Consider the following 24,842-nt stretch of genomic DNA (forward strand, 5'->3'; position numbering starts at 1 on the left):
GGGCACTATATTTGCCCCCTTCCAGTCTTCTGGAATCTCCCCCGTCTCCCATGATTTCCCAAAGATAATAGCTAGAGGCTCAGATACCTCCTCTATTAACTCCTTGAGTATTCTAGGATGCATTTCATCAGGCCCTGGTAACTTGCAGGCATCTAACTTTTCTAAGTGATTTTTTACTTGCTCTTTTTTTATTTTATCTTCTAAACCTACCCTCTTCCCGTAAGCATTCACTATATTTGACATTCCTTCAGACTTCTCAGTGAAGACCGAAACAAAGAAGTCATTAAGCATCTCTGCCATTTCCTAGTCTCCCGTTACTGTTTCCCCCTCCTCATTGAGCAGTGGGCCTACCCTGTCCTTGGTCTTCCTCTTGCTTCTAATGTATTGATAAAAAGTCTTCTTGTTTCCCTTTATTCCCATAGCTAGTTTGAGCTCATTTTGTGCCTTTGCCTTTCTAATCTTGCCTCTGCATTCCTGTGTTATTTGCCTATATTCGTCCTTTGTAATCTGACCTAGTTTCCATTTTTTATATGACGCCTTTTTATTTTGTAGGTCACGCAAGATCAAGGTGGTCTTTTGCCATATTTTCTATCTTTCCTAACCATCGGAATAGCTTGCTTTTGGGCCCTTAATAGCATCCCTTTGAAAAACTGCCAACTCTCCTCAGTTGTTTTTCCCCTCAGTCTTGATTCCCATGGGACCTTACCTATCAGCTCTCTGAGCTTACCAAAATCCGCCTTCCTGAAATCCATTGTCTCTATTTTGCTGTACTCCCTTCTACCCTTCCTTAGAATTGCAAACTCTATGATTTCATGATCACTTTCACCCAAGCTTCCTTCTACTTTCAAATTCTCAACAAGTTCTTCCCTATTTGTTAACAATCTTCAAATATGTTAAAGCTATTATAAAGAGGATGGTGATCAATTGTTCTCTACGTCTACTGAAAATAGGGCAGGAAGTAATGTGCTTAATTTGTAGCAAGGGAGACTTAGCTTGGATATTAGAAAAAACTTTCCGACTGTAAGGGCAGTCAAGCTCCAGAATAAGCTTCCAAGGGAAGTTATAGAATCCCCATCACTGGAGGTTTTTACAAACAGGTTGGACCAGAGGCGCTGACTTTCTGGTTTCCCTGGGGTTGTTTGACCCCTGCTACACCCCAGGCCCTACCCTGCCCCCACCCTGCCTCTTCCCACCCTGTTCCTCCCCTCCCCAAGTACGCTCTGCCCTTGCTGCGCCTCTTCCTACCACCGTTCCTCCCCTTCCCTCCCTCAGGGCCTCCTGAACAGCAGATCACTGACCGTTGGGAGGCACTGCGGGGGAGAGGGAGAGGAGGCTGCCGGTGGGTGCTGAGCACCCACTATTTTTTTCCCATGGGTGCTCCAGCCCCGGAGCACCCACAGAGTTGGCACCTCTGGGTTGGACAAATACCTGTTAGGGGTGGCCTAGGTTTACATGGTCCTGCCTCAGTGCAGGAGACTGAACTGGATAACTTTTCCAGGTCCCTTCCAGCCCTAGATTTCTGACTGTATGATTCATTTCAGATAATTTCCAGGAAATACCACCTGGTGCAGTAAGTGATGGCAGACAACCTGATGTGACTTGTAAAGGGGCCAGATTTATTTTTTATCTGCCTCTGTCACATAAAATTAAGTTTTGAAAGGAAAAAAGAAAAAGATCATAGTTTACGTACGTTGGCAGCCAAGAGGATCACTGCCACTCAGTCCATAGTAGCTCGGCCTGCACATGTCACAACGGACTCCCTCAATGTTTTCCTTGCAAAGGCACCGACCAGCAATAGTTCCAAGAATAGGGTCTGTACGGCTTTCACACAACCCACTGTATAATGTACCTTCTGGGTCACAATCACAGGCTACAAACACAGATATTCAAATGGAGATGTGGAAATAATGATATTTAGAAATACTCATTAAACTGCAGGTTCCATAACTGCTATTATTAAATATTTGTATTCAGGTAGTGCCCAGAGACTCCTGTCAGGATCAGGGCCCCAGAGTGTTAGATACTCTACAAGCAAAACCTCATCTTAACCAAAATTATTTCAAGGGCCTTCCAGGCAAAACATGCTGGAGGGGAAGCTACCCATCCCTTGAAGAAGGCAAATACTTCCCTCTTCTCTTTGTGCAGAGGGAGGAGACATGGCCCCACCCTAGTCACTCCCCACCCTCTTTCAGGTACCTAGCATCTCCAGGATGGTAGGAAAAAGCAAACAATACACTCCTGAATGGGGTTCTGGTAAATCCATCTTGAAGGATGCAAGGTTTTAGGGAACTCATTGTGTTCGCCTCTTCTCTTGTACTTGCGCAGGGGCTGGCCTAAGCCTGGCCATTTATGGCTATTCATATCTATGCTGATTTGCTACAAGAAAGATACCTTCCCTGCCAGACTTCAAAGCTGAATTCAGTGAGGAGCCATAGTTGAAATTAATGCAGGTTCTTTTTCCCGATTAGCTTGAGAATGCTGTTAATCAACTGATCTATACAACGCTTCTGCTTCTGAGGTAGGCAAACATTTTTACATCTATATTGATTATTAAGTGTTTTGATGAAGAAAGCACTTGGAGGGTGTAGCAGCTTACAAAGAGAACTGGAAATATGTAATTTTGATCCAATCATTGCTAGCCATTTATAAAGGGGGGAAAGAACAAGGCACTTATGGATGCAGGCGTAAGGGTCTGAAATTGCTCTGAGAGGATCCCGGTAAAAGAAAGGCTTGCACTGATCACAGTGCTGCCCCATGGTATGGTGCTGACAGTCTTCACATATGCCACCACTGATGTGATCATTAGCTACGTACACGGCCATGTTAAAATGGCATCGGTCTGAATGGCCATTGCATTTACACACTAAAACAGAAAACAAAGTGTGGTTTATTTAAGAGCCAGCACATGTTGATTCACACTTCTGATCATGCTCCCACTGACCTCAATTATTTATGTTAATATTATTTTTTAAGTTGTATTACAGTAGTGCCCCAATCTGTCACTCATGACTACGGCCCCATTATGCCAGGCGATTTACAAGTCCAGGAGCTGTACATAGTACCATGCTCAGAAAGATTACAATGTATGGCCCAGATCCTGCAAACAATTACACTATGCAAGTTAGTACAGTAGTTCAACTGACTTTGGTGGAATTACACACTTGCAAAAAGCTAAGTATGTGGATCAGTGTTTGCAGGATTGGGGCCTAACTGAAGACAAAACGCAACCAGTGAGTGTGACAAACAATAGGAGACGGCCAGTGCAACCATTTAGACCACCTAGGCGGTCGTCTAGGGCGCTGGGATTTGGGGGGTGCCATTTTCTTCAGTAGCGACCACGGCAGCCGAAGATCCAGCTGCCCCAGTCACTACTGGCATTTAGGTGGAGGAAGATGGGGCAGGGGAGCACGGGGAGGGCTGCCTGAAGCAAGTGAGGGGGGGTGGTGGCATGCAGGGGAACTCCTTGCCCCAGCTCACCCCTGCCTCGCCTCCTCCCCGAGCACGCCATCGCTGCTTCACTTCTCCCACCTCCCAGGCTTGTGGCACCTAAGCTAATTGGTGCCACAGGCCTGGAAGGCGGGAGAAGTGAAGCAGCGATGGCGTGCTCGTGTATGGAGCAGGGGTGAGCTGGGGTGGGTGGGTGCCTCAGAGCGGAGGGTAGGGAGCTGCCACAAGGGGGGCGCCTCAGGGTGGAGGGGGGGAGCTGCTGCAGGGGGGGTGCCTCAGGGCATGGGCATGGGGGCGCAAAGTGGAAGTTTCACCTAGGGCGTGAAACATCCTTGCACTGGCCCTGACAGGAGAGAACTGAGAGGAAGGACAAGGGTAAAAATAATAATAAGTTCACTTGTTTACATATATTAGCAATATGCATAACTGATCATTCTGAATAATTACAAACTCTTGTTTGGTGTGGATGTGTGCTTTTGAAAATACCAATCAGTGTAAAGTGCCATTCATTTCAGAGAGAGCAATAGGCAGCATTGCCAATTCTCATGATTTGATCATGAGTAATATGATTTTTGTTACTGCTGGAGCCAGTTTTCATAGGATGTCTTGCCCTGCCCAGGGGAAAAGCCCCTCTGATTGGCTGCCTTCCCCACTTCTCTATCTCTTGGGAAAGGACAACCAATGAGAGCTGCTGCAGGACGCAGGCAGTGCCCCCCACACCTGCAGAAAGTGGGTCAGCTCCTCTTTATCCCTGTGAAGAGGGATAGGAGGACACAATTAAAACTGAACAGCACCCCTCCCTTTCCTGCTCAGGCTTAGGGAGGATGAAAAAGACCTGGAACTGACAACACTACCCAAAAGCCTGGCAGGGAATAGTCCCTGGGTGTGACCTCCCCAAGGCCTGGGAGTGGGGATGAAGAATGTCACAGTTGAAGTAAAGTGTCTAATTCTGATCTCTCACTCTTTACCGGCATGAAAATTCAGTGGAGCGACTCACAATTTTCACTGATATAACTGAGAACAGTCAGATGCACAGAAAGATCAGATTCAGCTGTCTGATCTGGCTGCTTTACATCACTGCGGTGGTGCAAAGCAGCTGGAGCATAAACGTGAATCTGGCCCAGAATGTTTTAGATCCCTTGTGGCCATCACAATTTTGTAGTGTACTGAAGATGGTTTAGTAATCTGCTAGTAATCTACTGAAAAGAATACAGCTTTGTATAAATTATATTCTCATTTTCAATAAAGACCCTAAGCAGTGAATATTCCCTTTTGCCTTCTTTGCCTTTTCTTGTTCACTGTACTTTTACTCTTTACAGAGAATTGGAAATGGAAATAGCTTTCCTTCACTGACAGCAACACAAACGTTAGATATACGGATACATCTCCAGGGGACGCAGCACAGTTGCCACACATCTCTCCTGATAATGCATTGCTAATACTTGAATCCATTTAGGATATCCTATTCTGCTGGGTTTAAGCATGAGAAACAAGCCCATGTGAAATCTCAGCAGTCCTTGTAGGCAATGCATGGGATTGTACTGTGCTATCAACTATGTGATGAAAATTAAATAACTATTTGTTGGGTACCTTTGCAAGCATTATCCTGCGATCCTTCAGCTGGCCTCCAGGGAGCATCATTGTAGAATTCTTTGCACCTTTCACAGGACATGCCAGCAGTGTTGTGTTGACAGACATCTGCCATGAACCTGCAACATGTCAACAGCAACAAAAATAATTGAATTTTCTTTAGTCCATTGACTTTGGGCCATTTGGCAGGAAAAAAAACACTCCAACCACCCTCACCCCCACCCCAATATAGCTTTCTTTCATGTGGGATAATATATTACTTTTTGATTCTTGAAGACTGAAAACTTCCATTGTGCCAGAACCAGATCAGGTTGCCTTTCTTCCTTGGAGGGAGAAATTTATTATGTTAATTATAATTAAACATGGTATTCCTGATGTTTGTTTCATCTCCAGAAAGTAACTGATTTCAAGAGTGACTTTGCCTTCTTTGCTGAGATAAGCTTTAAAACTACAAATTAGTCATTTGCCAAAATTGAACAGTTCTATGCGACATGAAGAGTCCTATGTACTCGCATGGCTGGATCGATCCCCCCAAAGTGCTATATGCCAACCTAAAATGTTCCCATGTTAAAATACCCAAGTAACCCTAGGCCTTTGGTGTGCCAGCATCAGCAGAGAAATTCAGAGCACTCTGGCTCCCTCATGTGACAGAAACAATTCTCATTTACATGAGCAAGAGGCATGGACAGTGTGTGTGGAAACAATGACCAACCTGTCTTAAAGATATTGACGAAATTTTAGAAAAGATACTTCTACTGACAGAAACTGAGGTTTAAACACTTCATTCTGTTCCTGACTCCTTGGACAATTTGCTGTTCACCAGTTTGTTTGTTTTTAATGTGGAAACAGGGAATTCTCTTTGTGCTGATGACTCTTTTCATGCAGCAGAGTTTTCACCAAACCCTACTGGTATTATGGAATGTACCCAATAAAGTAGCCGTTCAAATCTGCACACAACACAGACTACTCACTGGATTACATTTGCACCATTACAGCTCTGGTATTTTCATGCTATTATTAACATGTTTGTGTGTCAGTTATTATAGAACTACCAGTCTAGTGCCAACAGGGGTCAGATTCTGGTCACTTTTAATCTGGGCCAGTGTTTTTAATGGAGGACGCAATGTTAAAATATTTTTAAAATGTTGAATCACAAATTACAATCCAAGGATAATCATCCAAAAATTACCATATAGGGAATCCCTTTTAGGATTGGAAGTTTATAGCTTACCATTCCAGGCTGATAGAAAACATCACCCCGCAGTTTTTGCACTGGACTGCATTGGCTGGCATGACCATTACAAAAACAACTTCCACGGACAACCATTTCATAAACTGCATAATAATATTTTTCAAAGAGATCACTTTGCCTTCTTCCAAATAGTGTATCCCCAAGAGTGTGGAGTTTCGTGAAATTTATTCTCAAGTTTGTTAAGGTGGTGAGCTCTGGGATAAGAGAAAGGAAATAAAGAACCACAATTAACCTAAAAAGTCTGTTCCCTTGAAAATCTACAGGGTGCTCAGCTGATGTAAATTACCTACATTACGCTGAGTTACACTAGCTGAGGATCTAGACCATAGTATTTAACATTCAAGACAAACAAATAACTATGTGTAAAGAAAACCCAAACTATACATACCCTGGATAGATCGGATATAAGGATTTTCTATTTCAAAGCTGGGATCCAAAGCTTTTAAGACAACCTGTAAAACACATTACTATATATACACGATCATAAGCCGGTTCATTTACAAGCCGACCCTCCCCAAGATGGGTAAGTAAAAATGGAAAATTTTTATGACTCATTAATAAGCCGACTCCATAATACTGGGGTTGGCAAACCTTGGCTCCCAGGCCATCAGGATAAGTCTCTGGTGGGCCAAGACAGTTTGTTTATCTCGAGCATCTGCATGCACGGAGGTAAACCTAAGTAAACAAAGTGTCCCGGTCCACCAGTGGCTTACCCTGACTGGCCGGGACAGCGACTGGTGGAGAAATTTTTGGTGGGTGGGGGAGGGGGAGAGAAGCTGGAGGTCAGGGGAGTAACCCCTGTGACCACCCTCCACATGACCCCATCCCTAGCCCAGGACCCCTAAAGTCTCCCCCACAGATGTTTGAAGTTGGACGCATAACTACCTTCCTAAATGAGGGCTCAAAGCACTTATAATTGTGCTTGAAGTTAAGCATCTGCTTAAGTGCTTTGCTAACTTGAGGCCTGAAATTGTAGCAATGTAGCAAAGCATGACCCAAATTGGACCCTGGGAGGAGGGGTATGGAGTTAAAGAAATAGCTAGCTCAGCCCTACGTAAAGCTGGGCTGAGGGTCAATATTACATTGATGTGCAGGATTCAGAAGGGAATGAAATGGAAAATTGCTAACAAGCCCTTTAGGATAGTAACAAACATAAGAGACTGAAGTGAAAGAGATGAATGGGGGGGCAGTGTCACAGGGTGATGGAGCCCTTTAAAAGTGAGTGGGGAACTGGAATTTGCTCCCTGTGACAAAGGAGAATAGAAGTTAAGTAATTTAAATAGAATTCTCTTGGGTATCCTTCTATATAAATGTTTGCTGGTGAGTCTAATGCTTTTTGCAAATATGTGACCTTCATTTCCCTGAGAATAATGGTACCTGTTTTACTGAAAAATCAAAACCTGCTGTGAAATTTTGTGTAACTCCTGTTTTTTAGCCCTATGAAACTTATAAAAAACAAATTCTTAGTACAGTGCTTTTTATAAATTTGGAAATATTTCAAGACTAATTAATACTAAATATCAGTATATAGCTACAGAGCTGCTGATGCATTAGGACACCTAAATATTGAATTTAGCTGTGTGCATGCAGGTTGTATGAAGTAAAGCTGGGTGAATACAATATATTTATCTTCAAAAAAATGTAAATAATGGCTAATTAGTTTTAAAAATTATTTGTGAATATTTTATTGGAACATGTTCATGAAATTTGTAAATATTGGTGAGTATTCACAAATTATTTTCCCCATTTTAGATTCTGGGCAAATAATAACAAAAATGTTAATAAACTAATGCAACATTTAATATCTATTACTTAACAAATAATATTCAGCTAGCTTGTGCATGAAGCATGATTTTTATGCATTCTGAGCAGAGCTATGCAAACTTTTATGACACTCAAAGGCATATGAAAGTCTGCTGGTTTCAGATTCATACGTGGGAATGAAGAGTGCTAAAACGTTTGAGGCCTGTAAAACTTTCAGAAAAACTGGGAGCAGAGCTTTTTGCTGTAACTAAAGTAGACTAAATTTCTGGAACCCAAGGTCCATACTGGAAGAAAGAGTATGTTGTAGGTGAAGGGAACAGGAGCAGAAAGGATGCAGGAAAACCAATGGAGGGTGGTGCTAATCTAATGCTGGCCCTTCTGATGCTTCTCCGTGGCAATTGCCATCAGTGTCCCATGGGACTCAGTAAAGCTTTTGAGTTCCCTTACTGAAAAACTGGTGGGGGAGACAGAAGACCCTTGTGGGGGATTTGTTAGAGAGACCAGCCCCCAGCCCCACAGGCTGAAGCTAAAGAAGGGAGCCAGCTGGCTGTCACCTTCAGATATCAGAGAATAGGCTTCTGCACAGGTCAGCCGAAGTTTAGGGGGAATGAAGACCTGTTGTGGGGAGGGACTTATCGTTTAGAGTGGAAACCCGGAGAAACTACATAGTTTTGGATGAGTTTCTGTATGTGTTCATTTGAACCTGAAACTCAAAATAAAACTGAGTGCTCTTGATTTTCTTCTCAGTGTAATCCATTGCAGGCATTTCCCCTTGTAAAACCAGTGTGTGAGAAGAATGAGACGTGGAATACAAACTGGCTCGCTGATCTCTCATTGGCATGAGAAGAAAATCAGTGTAATTTGAAGTAAAAAAAGCACAAACACTAAGAAATACCTGGCCTTCAGTGGATGGCTCAATATCTGAATATCTTGGATCACAAACAATAGCTCCCACTCCTTTTGCTGGACCAGAAGGGATGTTGGGGAAAGATTCAGCACAGTTTTGTGCAAAATATCTAAATATCTTCCAGGTGTGACCATAGTCTGTGGAGCGCTCAACCAACATTGCTGCACTCTGAAATGTCTGGAAGAAACATTGTTGCAATAATTATTTAATTAGACTTTTGGAACAAGCTTTTACTAGAACTAAGGGTATGTCTACACTGTAAATGGGAAGTGTGAGTGTAGCCAGTGATGAGCTGCCAAAATCTTAACAACTGGTTCCCTCCTCATCCCACAAGAGGGTCGTGGCCCGTCCCTGCCCCCCAGCACTCCTGCCCCATCCAACCCCCCGTGTTCCTTGATGCCCCCCCCGGACTCCTGCCCCATCCACCCCCCTTCCCTGTCCCCTGACTGCACCCTGCCGCCCCATCCAACCCCTCCTCTCATTCCTGATGGCTCCCCGGGACCCCTGCCCCATCCAACCACCCCTTCTCCCTGTCCCCTGACTGCCCCTGGAATCCCTGCCCCATCCAACCCCCCTCTCCTTCCTGACTACTCCCCCGGGATCCTTGCCCCAATTCAACCCCCCTGTTCTCGGCCCTCTGACCGCCCCAACCCCTATTCAGCCCCCACCCCCCTGCCCTCTATCCAACACCCCGTCCCTGCTCCCTGCCCCCTTATTGCGCTGCCTGGAGGTGGCTGACGGTGCTACAGCCGCGTTGCTTGACTGGAGCTGGGCCACGCCGCCGCTGCGCAGAGCCTGGAGCACCGGTTCAGGCCGAACTCCCAGCCTCCCTGCTTCCCACGAATCAGCTGTTCGCGCGGGAAGCCTGGGAGGTGGAGGTGAAGTGGAGGTGAGCTGGGGCGGGGAGCGGCTCCCCTGCGCGCCCCCCCTCCAGGTTACCTGCTGCAGCACGGGCAGCCCCCCTACCCCAGCTCACCTCTGCTCCATCCTCTGCTCCCTGGGCCTCAATGCGAAGTCGCCACACCTCTTCTCTGCCCTCCTAGGCTTCCCGCGCGAACAGCTGATTCGTGGGAAGCAGGGGGGAGCGGGAGAAGCAGGGCAGAGCATTCAGGGGAGGAAGCGGAGGTGAAGCGGGGAGCTGGAGCACCTAAGGCGCCACTTTTGGATAATGTGCTCGGGGGAGCAGCCTGTGGAGGACAACCGGTTCTAAAAGGGCTTCTAAATTTAACAACCGGTTCCTGCGAACTGGCTCCAGCTCACCACTGAGTGTAGCACATAGAGACATAACTGAGCTAGCTTTGACCTAGCAACAGCCACCCAGGACCCTGGGCCCACACTCAAGCAGCTGCCTGTGCTGCTATGGCTTCACTTCTATTGTTACTCAAGCTATATCAAAGTTCACATGAGTATGAGTATGCAGTGTAGATATACCCGAAATAGAAGGGTTTCTTTCTACAAGGGGAAGTTTCCTGCCAAACACTTCTTCCAAATAATGCCTTTTCCAGTTTAGTTTATGCTGCTTTCAAGCCCTAAGGTCTGAACCTACAAGCCCTCTGCACGTGGAACTCCAATAACAGCTGATGACAATTCCAAGCATGCAGGCTTGCAGGATTAATTCCCCAGTCAACTATTTGAGCTACTTGATTTTCTGAAATAGACTGGCTAAGTATGAACTGAAGCACCTAAGAAACAGGGTTCATCAACTGAGTTCTCTCAGCAAAAATGAATCACTACTACTACCCAAAACTGGGAACAGTGGTGAATAAACAATTTTAAGAAAACCAGGTAGGGGTCTTTTGGGAAAAATAGTATGTGACCATGTAATTAAAGACTATAACATAAAGCATACACACAGAAGGGCCAAATTAATGTTGCACAGACAACCTTAATTCCTAACTTTTGAGTGCTTGACTTTGCAACCATGATGTTCTTTACATAAAGCTATGTGAAGGCTCAAGTAAAATATCTAAACAGAGTACCTTAAAAGTCAATATAAGTTGGCTGAACTTGAATAAGGTTTCTAGGTCCAGTCTAATGCTAACATGGTCAATGCCTGAAAAGGAATTAAAAAACTGTGAGGATCACTGACGTAAAATTATTCGTCTTTCCTACGAGTACACAACCTGCTATCGTGGTTTATGCAGCTGTAGGTTTTATCACAAAAACAGATTTAAATTAAAAGTAGATACTATATGAAAAAATATATTTCTGTGGTAGGTAATTCAATCCTGCTGTAGTTCCTTTGATTTAGCTGTTGAAAATAAGTTGATTCAAGGTATCGTGCTTACAATTTCTCTATAGATAATTTAATTCTTTTTATCAAATGCTTCTGAATCCTGTGTAGTTACAAATGATCAGATCTAAATCATTGTAAATCTTTGCTCCAACATTATAAATCAGAGAGAAAGAGAATGTATTGTATTGCAGCAGTTCTCAGCTGGGGGGTTCAGTGGCCCCTGGGGCATCTGTGAGCTGGTTTCAGGGGGTCTGTGAAGCAGGGCTGGATTTAGACTGGCTGGGACCCAGGCAGAAAGCTTGGATCCCCTAGCCCTGGCACCCCGTGGCAGAAGCCTCGAGCCCCAGGGCCCTGAAACCCCGACCCCCGCCAACTGCAGGGCTGAAGCCCAAAGCCCTGAGTCCCTTTGCCCTGTGAGGTAGAAGCTCTGAGCCCCCCACCACCAGAGCTAAAGCCTCAAGCCATGGCACCCCATTGCCCAGGAACTCAGCACCCCTCGGGCAGAAGCCCTGAGCCCCGGTATCCCGCAACTGAAACCCTGAAGCCGATCCCTCCAGGCCCTGGAGTTTTTATATCATGTTGGGTGTGGGAGGGACTTGGAAAGAATAAGGTCGAGAACCACTGGTTAGCATTATTCTGCTGTTTCTTCCACTTCTTCTGAGTTTTTCCTTTAGTTTTTGAGTCTCTTAGCTGGATGCCTGGCCAGCAGCCACCACTTTCTCTGCTCTGCCTTCAGAACTGGGCGGCTGGAGAGTGGCAGCTGTTATGGGGTGTCTACAAGGGGGCTAAGGTAAATTTTGGGGTGGCTATAGCCCCCGCAAGGCCCTTCACTACCACCCCTCCCACAGGGTCTCTGCTATGTGCTTCATCACTCCTGTTTGTGATGCCACTGTAGCCTAATTAATTATTACACATAATTATTTATTGGGATGAAACATACATTTGTCACAGATAACAGGTTCTTTTTCAGGTGGCTACTTGGAGTTAATTAAGAAAATAAAATTTGGTGAAGCGGACAGAATCTTTAATTAACGTAGACAAATATAATTGAAATAATAGAAAAATCAGTCTGTACAAGTACAAAAATAAGATCAGTACAATAAAGTGGTTTCCTGCATTTTCATACTTACGATCTTATATTGTGAAGACCATTCAAAACAAAGATGGGAAGGAAAAGTAAGTGTAGCTATCTTGGGAAACTGACGAACCCCAAAATTAGGGAACTAAACTGGATCTTTTATATTCTTTCTTTGTTTAATTTTTTGAAAACCCAACCATATTTGATAACCTTTTGTGACTGTAACAAATTAATACCTACCCCTCATCAATATGTGGCATATCTGGGGTCCACAATCATGCCTCTTAATATTAACAACTCACATCATAAAATCATAGAACTGGAAGGGACCTCAAGAGGTCATCTAGTCCAGTCCCCTGCACTCAAGGCAGGGTTAAGTGTTATCTAGACCATCCCTGACAGGTTTTTGTCCAACCTGCTCTTAAAAATCCCCAATGATGGAGATTCCACAACCTCCCTAGGCAATTTATTTCAGTGCTTAACCACTGTAAGAGTTAGGAAGATTTTCCTAATGTCCAACCTAAACCTCCCTTGCTGCAATTTAAGCCCATTGCTTCTTGTCCTATCCTTAGAGGTTAAGTAGAACAATTTTTCATCACTCATTTCTTAATAATTCCTGTAGGTTTTTGTGGTCCAACTGTCTAATAACCAAATTATTAAAATCCTCTCCAAAACCGGCATCTAACAGAATTCTTTGGTGTGCTGTATTCTTTGTGTTTACTTGTTTTTCCTTCCATGAGAGTGAAGAATTTATAATCAGGGGTTACTGTCTTAGACCTGCCCTTTTCTCACCTAAAACACAGCCGCTAGCATAACTACTTCCACAAGGCCTTGCACTAATTACAGGCCTCAGAGTAGGAGTCGTAACTTAATGGTAGATGGTGACCACAGGGAACACAGCAGGAACATAGAAGTAACCACCGTAAACCAGTTTGGACAAGAAGTAGCAGGTTTGAGAACGAGCTAATTGGCATTAATATGTATGGATACTCTATCTTATAGAATAAGTGCACCCCAACATTATGCGGAGGAGGAATTTAGATTTGGGCATGGAAGGCTGGGTATTTGAATGAATATTCATGCTAGTGCTCAGGCCCTATGACAGGGCAAAGCACTATGTGGCATTAGCAGCAGTTCTCAACCAGAGCTCCACAGCTCCTGGGGAGCTGTGAGCTGGTTTCAGGGGTTCACAAAGCAGGGCTGGCTTTAGAAGGAATGTGGCCAGGGCAGAAAGCTCGGCACTCCGAGCCCTGGCAGCCTGCAGTAGAAGCCCTGAGTCCCCCCAGATGCAGGGCTGAACTTGCAGAAGCCCTGAGCGCTGCCCTCCCTGCCACGGGCTTAAAGATCCTCAAGCCTTGGTGCCCCACGGGGCAGGAACCTGGCAGCCCGTGGGCATGGGCAGCAGGTGAAGTGTCCCCTGGGGGAGGCTAGCTGTCCTTGTCCTGCTTCTTCCGCCCACAGTCCTACCCACACTCCACCCCAGGTCCCACCCCTGCTCCTGCTCAGTCCCTTCCCTGCCTGGTCCCCCCACTGCTACATTCCTCCTCTCCTTCCCCCTTGCCCCTGTGAGGTCCCCACTACCTGCAGCTTGCAGCATCCATCCTCTCTTCCCCTGTCCCCACAAGGCCCCTGCCACTCACTCCCTCCTCTCCTTCAATCACCCCCCTGCAAGGCTCCCGTGGCCTGCCACTCACTGTGTCCCTCCTCTCCTCTACACCCCCTTCCCTGTGAGGCCCCCACTGCCTGCCATGATGCGGCAAGCAGCGGGTTGGGTGGTTCTCATGGGGGAGGGGGGGTAGAAGAGAAGCGGGACACAGCGAGGGGGAGGGGAAGTGGAGAAGAGGAGGGATTCAGGCAGGCAGAGGGTCCTCCGGGAAGGGGCGGAGCAGGGACGGGAAGAGGTGGAGTGCAGATGAGGCCACCACAGCCCAGGTGTTCACTGGCAAGGCAGCGGCAGCTGCACAGGGGAGGTTTAGCCTCCCCTGGCCTATTATACCCACTGCCTGTGCCTGTGGGGTAGAAGCGCTAGCCTTGGTACCCCATGGCTGAAGCCCTGAGCCCACAGCCCTGCCACTCTGTGGGGAAGAAGCCTTGAGCCCCTCCAACCCCCTGGCTGAAGGCCCAAACCCTCCCCATGGCCAAAGCCCTGGGCCACACCTCCATTCTTGGGCCCTGGAGTTTATTTAGCATGTTGGGGCAGGGGGGCCTCAGAAAGAAAATGGTTGAGAACCCCTGCCATATTGTCTTATAGTTTCATAAAGTGATGATTGCAAATATTGATTAGAACAAGCTAAACTAGCCAAGTTAAGAAACATTACTTGACTGTAACCTACCATTTTCTGACTGCCACCACTTTTTTCTGGTCTGGCTCAAAAGTTGTGATAACATTTTCAGTTGGGTGACTGTTGGGATGGGTATAGGGATTATATAGGTATCTGGAATCACAAAGGAAGCATTTCTCTTCAGCCTAAAAAACAGAATAACCAAGACAAACTATCAGTGCAATCTCTGGCCCCATTATCCAGTAGATAAGCGCATGGCTCAGTGTTTTCAGGACTGAGGCCTGTCTCTTGGGACCTGATCCTGCCAACACTCATGCATGCACTTAATTTTACATGTGAGTAATCTCACTGAGCCAAATGGGCTGTCTCATGTGCACAAAAAACACATGTGCATAGTGTAGGATGGGGGCTTTGGTTAGTCAGAACCCAAATCTGGGGACCATCAGGGCATGTCAGAAGAATACCTGTTTCCTCCAGCTTTTTCTGAGGAAGGGGAGCTTAAAAGGAAAATCTCAATGACTGTATGATGGTGTTTAGTACTGATGTCAGGAGCTTGTTTCATGGGCAGGGAGTTGTCGAGGGGGAACTTTATTAGAAAATTAAAAACTCTTTTATCTGTTTTGTTACCGGTGCGTAAAGTTTTTCAGCACCGGCAGGGTGAGAGAGAGCATAATGAGATTATGGAGTGACTTGGGAAGGATTTGTGCTCGTAAGGCTGGGGAGGCTCTTGGAGGGAGAACCTATTAAACTATTATTGAAAATTAAAATATGTTTTTAAAAATTAAATTGGTTCACAGATATCTGAACAGATTCATCCTTGGCTGCACATTGCTATTAAGACACCAAATACAAGTAACACATTTATGCCAGTATGAAGCTGGCTAGCAACCTCAGGAGGAGGCCAGGTGATCCTTTTTCTTTATCCTGCTTATGGAAGGCTGAGTGTTCTACTCACTGGTGTTCTTATGTTGTATATAAAATGTTTGCATGTTTTTAAAATGTATAATCCCTGGGGAATTAGTAAATATTGTACAGAATATGTATGTAACGTATATAATTATTTCATGGATTGTAAACACTAATACATTTATATAATATGCAACCATTACTACAGTCTGTCTGACCCTGAATGTGTGTATATATAAATAGAAAAAATATCCCACACACTTCATTTTAAAATGCTATTTTTATAGAAAGTTAAAGCTACAAAAATGCTTAGTAGGGGTGGAGATCACCAAGCCTCAGGTTTGTATGGACATGTATAATATGATACTGACTTTGCTTCCTTTGACCTTGCCTGGTAGATTTTTGCTCCCTACATGACAAGCATATGCTTGTCTTACATAGCAAAATCTGCCAGGTTACATTAATCTCTGAAATTTGCAGTTTTACACCTTCTCCAATAGCACATTTTCTTCTTTTCCTTGTAAAATTTGTATACGTACTAAATAGATTAATATTTTAATATCACATATTTTACATAAGCATGCAATTTAGAAACATACAATCACACTTTATAAACAGGACTAAAATATATACAGTGCTCTCTTTCTGAACATAAATATCAAGCTGTGTTTTAAATCTTGAATCAGAATTTTCAATAAAATGTTCATATCAAGACTTCAATGGGATTTCTTAAAGTGTCTGAAGTTAATCACTTGCATAAATCTTTGTTGAACTGCAGCCTATTCTCTTCCCTCTGTTACTCTGGATTTACATTAGAACAGTATCATAACATTATTTCTAATGATGTTTCAGCAAGCTGCCAATTATGCACACAAAATCAGAGAACACACACTGAGCATGCAGTCCCAAAATGCTATTGCTGAAACAATGTATTCTAATTTCAATAACAATCTTTATTCATCTGCCCTCCTTTATGTTATTAATAAGAGCACTTAGCATTTTGCATCTTCCATTTGATGGCCTCAAACTGAATCTCACAACAGCCCTGTGTATGGAAGTATTAGTATCTTCATTTTACAGGTGACGAAACTGAGACACACAGAGGTTATTAGTACTAACTATTTATAGAACATTGTCAGTGTACCTGACACTTTGCAAAACAAAGTCATACTCTCTGCTTCATAGAATTAACAATTTAAGGGGAGCAAACCTTAGAGGAAACAACAGATGAGATACTGGTTACAGCAAATGAGGGCGTGGAGAGATCACTGGGAAGTACAATATGGTAGCAATGATTGTGGGGACAAAATGGGTTTTAAGAAGAGATTTGAGAAGTCATGGGGGTGGGAATTGTCCGAGCCTTAGTTCTTCCCCATTCCCTTCCACTCCCTGTCCTATGCATGGAGGGAATGTAATCAGGGCCGGTGCAACCTATTAGGCGACCTAGGCGGTCGCCTAGGGCACTAGGATTTGTGGGGGGCGGCATTTTCTTCGGCGGCAACCGCGGCTGCCGGATCTTTGGCTGTCCCGGTCGCCGCCAACATTTAGGTGGAGGGAGCTGGGGTAGGGGAGCGCGGGGAAACCCGCCAGCAGCAAGTGAGGGAGGGGGCGGCAAGCAGGGGAACTCCCTGCCCCAGCTCACTCCTGCCCTGCCTCCTCCCCGAGCATGCCGTGGCTGCTTCACTTCTCCCCCACTGCAAGCCTGAGAGGCAGGAGAAGTGAAGCAGCGATGGCGTGCTTGGGGAGGAGGCGGAGCAGGGGTGAACTGCCGCAGGGGGAGTGCCTCAGGGCAGAGCGGGGCGTAAGGTGGAAGTTTCGCCTAGGGCGCAAAACATCCTTGCACCGGCCCTGAATGTAATCAACATCCTTCTCCAGGGCTGTGGTTACCCCTCCCTCTGAAGCAATATGATACAGGATTAGAAATTATGAGATATGGATTAGTGATATGGGAATTAGTAACTTTCTGCTGTTCACCTGCTGTAATATCTTTGTTAATCAAATACAAATGTTGACAATCATTTTTTCAGTTAATGTTATGCTCTCAGAAATAAAATAAACTAATAATAAGCAGAAATATCACAAGAGAGCCAATGTAAAACAACGTTCACCCGGGTGTTCTCATTCGTGTAGCTTTCTTGGAGACAGGTTCTAACTGAGATGTTCAGTTGTACCATGCTCACTAATCACAAATATTTACAATAACAACTTTTCTCTTGTAAGAACCCTTGACATGGGTCATCAGTGGGAAAAGAATGTAGGACTCTCATCGGTTAAAAATCCTGGCCTTACTCCAGCAAAGAAATTATTTTAGCATGTGAGTAGCTTCATTGACTCCAGTGGGACTATTCACATATGTTAAGTTATGCATATACTGAAGTCCTTTGCTGCACTGGGGCCAGAGTGTTCAGCATCTTATAGGGTCAAGACCCCAAATCACAGGCCTCCACTCTTTGAGCTGAAGGAATAACCCCATTAGATGGTAGCAGCAGTAGGCTCTTATCCTCTATGCAAAATAATAACTAGAGAGGACATGACACTTAACCAGTGTCAGATCACACAAATCATTGTGCTAATGATTCAAGAATGGATGTTCATCTTAACAATATCATATTCACGTTATCAAGGGTAGGCATGAGCAAACAATATTATTCACTATTCATTATTTCTCATTCCTCAATTTCCTGGTTAAAAAAGTTGCAGTAAACAACATGTGCATCTAAGGCCACACAAAACAAATATTAGAGTAAATTGTTATAGGGAATAGTTCATGAATAACCATGTTGCCTGAGAATTGTTCATACAAACTATTTGGTGGATAATTACAAAAAGTGAAGAGATTCACAGAAAATAGGACTAATTCACAAACTATTTGAGAATGGAAAAAGTGGTTAAATTCATCAGATTGTTGATTTACAATGAATAAGTTGACCAGCACTAGCTCGATACGTACCATCTGACTATCTTAGTTCTGAAGTATATTATACTTTAAACATGTCACAGCACTTGACCAGAAGGTGATAAATAGTAATTTTAAAATTACCTCTAAAATGAGTAATATCTCATTCATTTCCTCTCCAGTTCACATCTGGTATTTAGTGAAAAATATTTTTTCTCATGATTATTTATTAACTTCATGGGACCATGTCCTACTGTCCTTGCTCCGGGAAACTCCCATTTATATTAGCAGGAAGTCTGATAACAGGAAATGACTGTTGGATACGCAGAGCCCTATCCATCACTTTCCTGTCGCCTAAGCTCGACTGCACAGAGATGTGGGTCCCTTCAGAGCTGGGCTTCATGGCATACACAGGATGCAGACTCCCTCCATACGTTTCTACCCATCTGGCCCCTTATGTGGCAAACCTAGACTGATTTTAGTGCAGGCAAGGCCCACTGCAGCCATGTGGAAGGGGACAAGATGCATCTATCAAGATGAGTGTATGGTCCTCTAGTGCAAACAGCTTTGAATTCATTACAACTGACTGAATTACAACATCCCAAATATATGTGTTGCAATGTCAGAACTGACAGTTTTAGCAGCTTTTTCGGGGGAGTGCTCTGTTTGCTCATGCTGGCTCCTATTCCTCTCTGACGTTCACAAAACTGTCCGGGAAATCAGGCTAACCTCCCTGCACAGTCAAAGAGCATACATATGCTGTTACATTTTTCATACACAAAGAATAGTTGCTCAGTTAATTACTTTTTGTTTTAAATTACACAACAAAACAATATAAGAGAGCACATTGTGTATGTGTCTCGTCTGCAACATGCTACATCTAAACTGAACATAAAATGGCAACTGCATCCAGCAGACTCTTAGGCCCAGAACCCCGAAGGTATTTAGGTGCTTAACTTAACTGAAATCAGTAGGAGTTAGGATTGGATCTTGAACGGAATTTAGGCACCTAAAAGATTTATAGGTGCAGTACACAAGAAACAAAATCTTGCCACTGGGACTATGCCTACACTTTGGGCTGGAGGTGTAATTCCCAGCACGAGAAGACATACCCAGGCTAACTCAGTAAAGGTAGAGCATAGCTGTGGTGGCATGAGCCATGGGAAGAGTTAGTCATCTCAAATATATCCCTAGCATCTTGGATAGGTATGTACTTGGGTGGCTAGCCCCTCACACCAACATGGCTACACTATTTTTAATGGGCTCGCTCAATCAGAGCTAGTGAGGGCATGTCTCCTTGAACTGGAATTCTCACCTCCAACTTGAAGCGTAGTCACAGCCTTACAAAACTTTATTCTCCACACGCATGAATGCCCATCAGACTGACAAATACTGCGCATGTTTGCCTTTATGAGGCATTTTACAGGAAAACGACTTGAGAACAGCAGCAGCAAAGTGTCACTGGAGATTCATGTATTCATTTGTGAATACATTGAGCAGTCATGGGATAAGAGGGAAGGTCCTCTCATGGATCAGTAACTGGTGAAAAGACAGGATACAAAGGGTAGGAATAAATGGTCAGTTTTCAGAATGGAAAGAGGTAAATAGTGGTGTCCCCCAGGAATCTGTACTAGGACCAGTGCTGTTCAACATATTCATAAATGATCTGGAAAAAAGAGGTGAACAAAAAAGAGGGGGCAAAATTTGCAGATGATACAAAACTACTCGAGATCGTTAAGTCCCAAGCAGACTGCAAAGAGCTACAAAAGGATCTCACAAAACTGTGTGACTGGGCAACAAAATGGCAGATGAAATTCAATGTTGATAAATGCAAAGTAATGCATATTAGAAAACATAATCCCAACAATACAAACAAAATGATGCAGTCTACATTAGTTGTTAAAACTCAGAAAAGATCTTGGGAGTCATTGTGGATAGTTCTCTGAAAACATCCACTCAAGGTGCAGCAGCAGTAAAAAAAGCTAACAGAATGTTGGAAATCATTACAAAAGGGATAGAAAAGAAGACAGAAAATATCATCATGCCACTCTATAAAGCCACAGTACACCCACACCTTAAATACTGCGGCAATTCTAATCGCCACTTTTCAAAAAAGATATACTAGAATTGAAAAAGGTACAGAGAAGGGCAAAAAAAAATGATTTAAGGATATGGAAGTTTAAAAAGACTGGAAATTTTCAGCTTGAAAAGAGATGACTAAGGGGGGATATTATTGAGGTCTATACAATCACGAATGGTGTGGAGAAAGTGAATAGGGAACTGTTGTTCTCTCCTTCACATAACACAAGAACTAGGGGTCACCCAGTGAAATTAACAGGCAGCAAGTTTAAAACAAACCAAATGAAGTTCTTCTTCACAGTACTTCCTTGAACAGTCAATCGGTGGAGCTTGTTGCCAGGGAATGTTAACTGTAACAGGGTTAAAAAAAGAACTAGATAAATTCATGGAGGATAGTTCCATCAATGGCTATTGGCCAAGATGGTCAGGGATGCAACTCTATACTCTAGGTATCCCTATCCTCTGACTGCCAGAAGCTAGGAATAGATGACAGGTGATGCATCACTTGCTGAAAGCCTGTTCGGTTCATTCCCTCTGGGGCACCTCGCATTGGTCACAGTTAGAAGATAGGATACTGGGCTAGATGGACCGTTGGTCTGACCCAATATGGCCATTCTGATGTTCTTATGTCTCACTGATGCATTGCCATTTATGTTGAGAAATAAACATCACCCTGAAGGCTACTACCAAGCTGTCTTCCTGCCCTAATAGAATATATAATTTCACCAGGCATATTTCTTGTCCTCTGACATTTATTTAAACATATCTAGAAGCATCTTCTTATAATGTGCAGTTATTTTATAAATAAGAATAAACCAACCTCAAGGTAGCTTATAATGCAGTACTTCTGAGGGCCAGCCAGTCCACAAACTGATGAGGCTGTTAGTTGTTCACTGCGACCCACCAGAAGATCTCCAATGGCTGGATGACAGGAGCCACTATCACAGTCATCCTCTGCATGCAGCAGACTTAACAGCACTGAACACAAAAGAAGACAAATACAGCTGTAATGGTGTGACATGCTCAGCTATATGCTCCAGAGAAAAGCAGCTACACTGCAACATCGCCTGAATTGTCCTTTGTCTACACTTTCCTTTTGTCCTTTGTTAAAGCTGCTTGACAGGATTCAAAATAACTTCTCTAATTCATAGGTTCGTAGATTCCAAGACCTAAATGGACCATTTGTCTGATCTCCTGTATAAGATGGGTCATAGGAACTTCCCCAAACTAAGTCCTGTTTGAAATACAGCATGTCTTTTAGAAAAACATCCCATCTTGATTTAAACATTGCCAATGATGGAGACTCTACCACAACCCTTCGTAGGTTGTTCCAATGGTTGATTACCCTCCTTGTTAAAAATGTGTGCCTTATTTCCAGTCTGAACACACCTGCTGCAGATCATTATAAATAAATTGGTAACTAGCATATTGCACATCAGTGCTAAAATTTTGATCAATATTGCATTGTGCAATAAATATGTGAAACTGCCAGGCAGTTGCATAGTGCTTCATATGTAGATATAGCAAGCATTGATGCAGTCTTACTGATAACATCACAGGTGACTCCATGAACAGGGCCAGATTCTGATCTCATTTACATTAATATAAATCTGGAGTAACTCTGCTGATTTCAATTGAGTTGCTCCAGATTTATACCAGTGTAACTGAGACTGGAATATAAGTAAGTGATTCCTTAGCTTGTCAGATTGTTTGAATTGAACCCCTAGCTTTAGTCTCCATGCCTCACATTTTCCAGGAGAACATGGAAGTTTAGGAACAGAAAATAATTAGGAATCAGATAATCACAAAGCTTTATGGCTTGCTTTGCCCAACATGACTTCCAATATTTTCCTCCAAGTAAGTTACGATTTTCCTTGCAGGGTTTTACCCTTTTAGGCAAGTTCTGTCCTGAAACATTGAACAGGAATGGGAGCCTTGGAGGCATCATTGTTTAACTCTGCTTGGCACAACTTCTGATAAAAATTGTGATTTAGGATTCTAAGGGAAACTAGAGACAGTATTAATGCAGTTTTAGAAATAGCAGAATAGCATCAATTAAGAGTGTTTGTAGGGAGCGCTGAAACTGTCAAACTTCAGTTTATGGCTTAGGATATATTACAGACAGGCAGCTTACTTACAAGCATTTTCAGTGGTCAAGCAATAGGAGTGTTTGATTAATCTGCCCTGCTTTGCTTCCCAGATTCACATTTATCAACTGTTGGCAGGCACGGGTTACCTGTTTTAGGGCCTGACCCAAAGCCTATTGAATACAATGGGAGTGTTTCCTTTGACTTTAATGAACTTTGAATCAGGTCTTTGCAATGGAGGTGCTGGAAAGAGGAGTTATTGTAGTGTTGCACCTGTGTCTAACCAGAACTATATTTCAGTAGAATTTAATAATCATTTAAAACACTAGAGGAAAGATGAAGCAACATAATGAAAGGCTGGGAAAATATGTAAATTACACAATATTAACCAAAAAGCTTTAGCCTGGACATGTGTAAAGTATTTGCACTTACCAAACTTTAAAAGAATGATCAGCTCAAGCCACATTCTTTTGTGTGAGAACCAAACTAACTGGATACCTGCAGGAGGAAAAGAAACCTGTTATGACATTTAACACTTTGCCTCATCAAACCTCTCATGTGTATATTATGCTCTGATCTGCCTTATATTAACTGATACCACTGAAATAAAAATATGAACAGATGAAAAGAAAATACAGGCTTTGATTCCCTGCTACTGACTAACAGCTACATCAAAGCAAAAGAACATCTCAAAATTGCTTTTGATAAGATTTCAAAAAGTTATTGACACTTACAAATAAAAATAAAATGCTATAAGCAGAAGTCCCACCTTATCATTTAAATATAACCCATTTAACTCTAAACAGATCAAGTGAGGCATGATAATTGTCTCATGCCAATATGCATAGCAAAAGAATGTTATGAGTGAATCATTAAGCATGTGCAATGAGGAAAATAGTTAATAGACCTGGACCAGGTGCTCATGCCCTGCAGAAAGACTTGTGGAAGGGGAATCATTGTCCAAGGGAAGGATTAGCAATCAGAGTAGTGGAGTAGCGAGACCTATAAATCCCAGGGGTCTCAGAGAAAGCAGATGCCAGTCTCTGTGCCTGCTTGCCTGACACCTCAAATGAAGCCATGCTGTCCCCAGTGTACATTATAACCCACTCTCTTTCAAGAGGGGCAAGCAGACACAGAGGTCTTGTCGATACTGCTTGTAGCATTAACTTCTGTGGAGTTTCAGAGAATAGCAGCTTTTCAGGTCCATTCCTGATCCTAATTCCCACACAGTCCTTGCCATGTGGCCTAAGCTAAGATGAAATTTCACAGAGATACCAGGGTAGGGGCATCTCAATGGAACTTGTCACATGAGTAAAGTCATTTACTTATTTGCAGGCTTGGGTCCTATGCAAGCATAGTTGCAATCTCCATAATTACACAGCTATTTTAGCTATAATAGTTGGAAAAAATTATAAAAGGACAACCAGCCTTCTGTGCTCTATGCTGGGATCTCATTATTTCAGTTCCCCCTAATATTATAAAGTGCTGCACTAACAATATTCACTGAAGCCTACCTTTGCTGTTGCATTGGTTTAACGTGTGAAATGACAATCAGCAACAATGACATGCTGTAGCTCAATGCATAGCAGGAAAGTTAAATGTTGAAAAAGGTCTTACCTGGACCTGGGAAGATGAAGCGTTTCTAGAAATGAATGGAACAAAATGAAGACAGCAAGACAAGATATACCAGTGAGTTTCAGCTAAGAAAGGAAAGTGCTTACCCTCAGGCATCTGGGCGTAGAAGAAAAGGAAAACTAGTCTAAAACCTGCCAAAGAGGTGATCTGTGAAATCATTCGGCCTGAGTTTTTGCCATTAGCAAATACATGCAGTACATAGAAACCATGACAGATATATTTAGAGCAGAAAATAGCATTGCTTTAGTTTAAGAATTAGTTTATGATTCACAAAATGCTGGCTTGTGTGTCTTTGATTCTGTGTTCCACTTTGCAGCTGAGAACAAACATATTTATATCTAATTTACAACAAAAGGTTAATAGCATGTGAATACCCTAATTTGGGTAGGGACAATTAAAACCAGAGTAGAGTGTACTTCCAATAGATGTGCACATTGACTTAAAGAATTGATCCTTTGTGTCTGAGGAGACAATGTAGAACCATACACTGAAAATAAGGGCTAGAGGGGCTGGTGGTACAAGTATAGCTAAGAGATCTGGCAATGTACCTAGCACTACCATAGATTTCCTGGGTGGCCCTGGACAAGTCACAGTCACATTTTCAAAAGTGGCTACTGATTTGGGGTGTCTCCTCTGACAGGATTCCTGGGGTGCAGCTTGGCACTGTGGGACCACTGGGCCCC

At 43.5% G+C, this 24,842-nt stretch overlaps 2 protein-coding genes across 2 annotated transcripts in view; one reads left to right on the forward strand and one right to left on the reverse strand.

Moving 5' to 3' along the window:
* The window catches only part of DLD (dihydrolipoamide dehydrogenase), a 235,916-nt gene that overhangs the window by 180,314 nt on the left and 30,760 nt on the right, over positions 1 to 24,842 (forward strand). The gene's annotated exons all lie outside the window — the stretch shown is intronic.
* LAMB4 (laminin subunit beta 4) overlaps positions 1 to 24,842 on the reverse strand; it is a 140,098-nt gene that overhangs the window by 73,313 nt on the left and 41,943 nt on the right. The window contains 13 exon segments of the mRNA XM_050935971.1: positions 1,691 to 1,870; positions 2,675 to 2,863; positions 5,038 to 5,141; positions 5,143 to 5,156; positions 6,269 to 6,483; positions 6,678 to 6,741; positions 8,949 to 9,137; positions 10,940 to 11,013; positions 14,608 to 14,636; positions 14,638 to 14,741; positions 21,258 to 21,415; positions 22,957 to 23,022; positions 24,142 to 24,166. Of these exon segments, the coding sequence (XP_050791928.1) occupies positions 1,691 to 1,870; positions 2,675 to 2,863; positions 5,038 to 5,141; positions 5,143 to 5,156; positions 6,269 to 6,483; positions 6,678 to 6,741; positions 8,949 to 9,137; positions 10,940 to 11,013; positions 14,608 to 14,636; positions 14,638 to 14,741; positions 21,258 to 21,415; positions 22,957 to 23,022; positions 24,142 to 24,166 (1,411 nt within the window).

Source organism: Gopherus flavomarginatus, chromosome 1 (assembly GCF_025201925.1).
Source record: "Gopherus flavomarginatus isolate rGopFla2 chromosome 1, rGopFla2.mat.asm, whole genome shotgun sequence".
In the NCBI taxonomy this organism is placed as follows: Eukaryota; Metazoa; Chordata; order Testudines; family Testudinidae; genus Gopherus; species Gopherus flavomarginatus.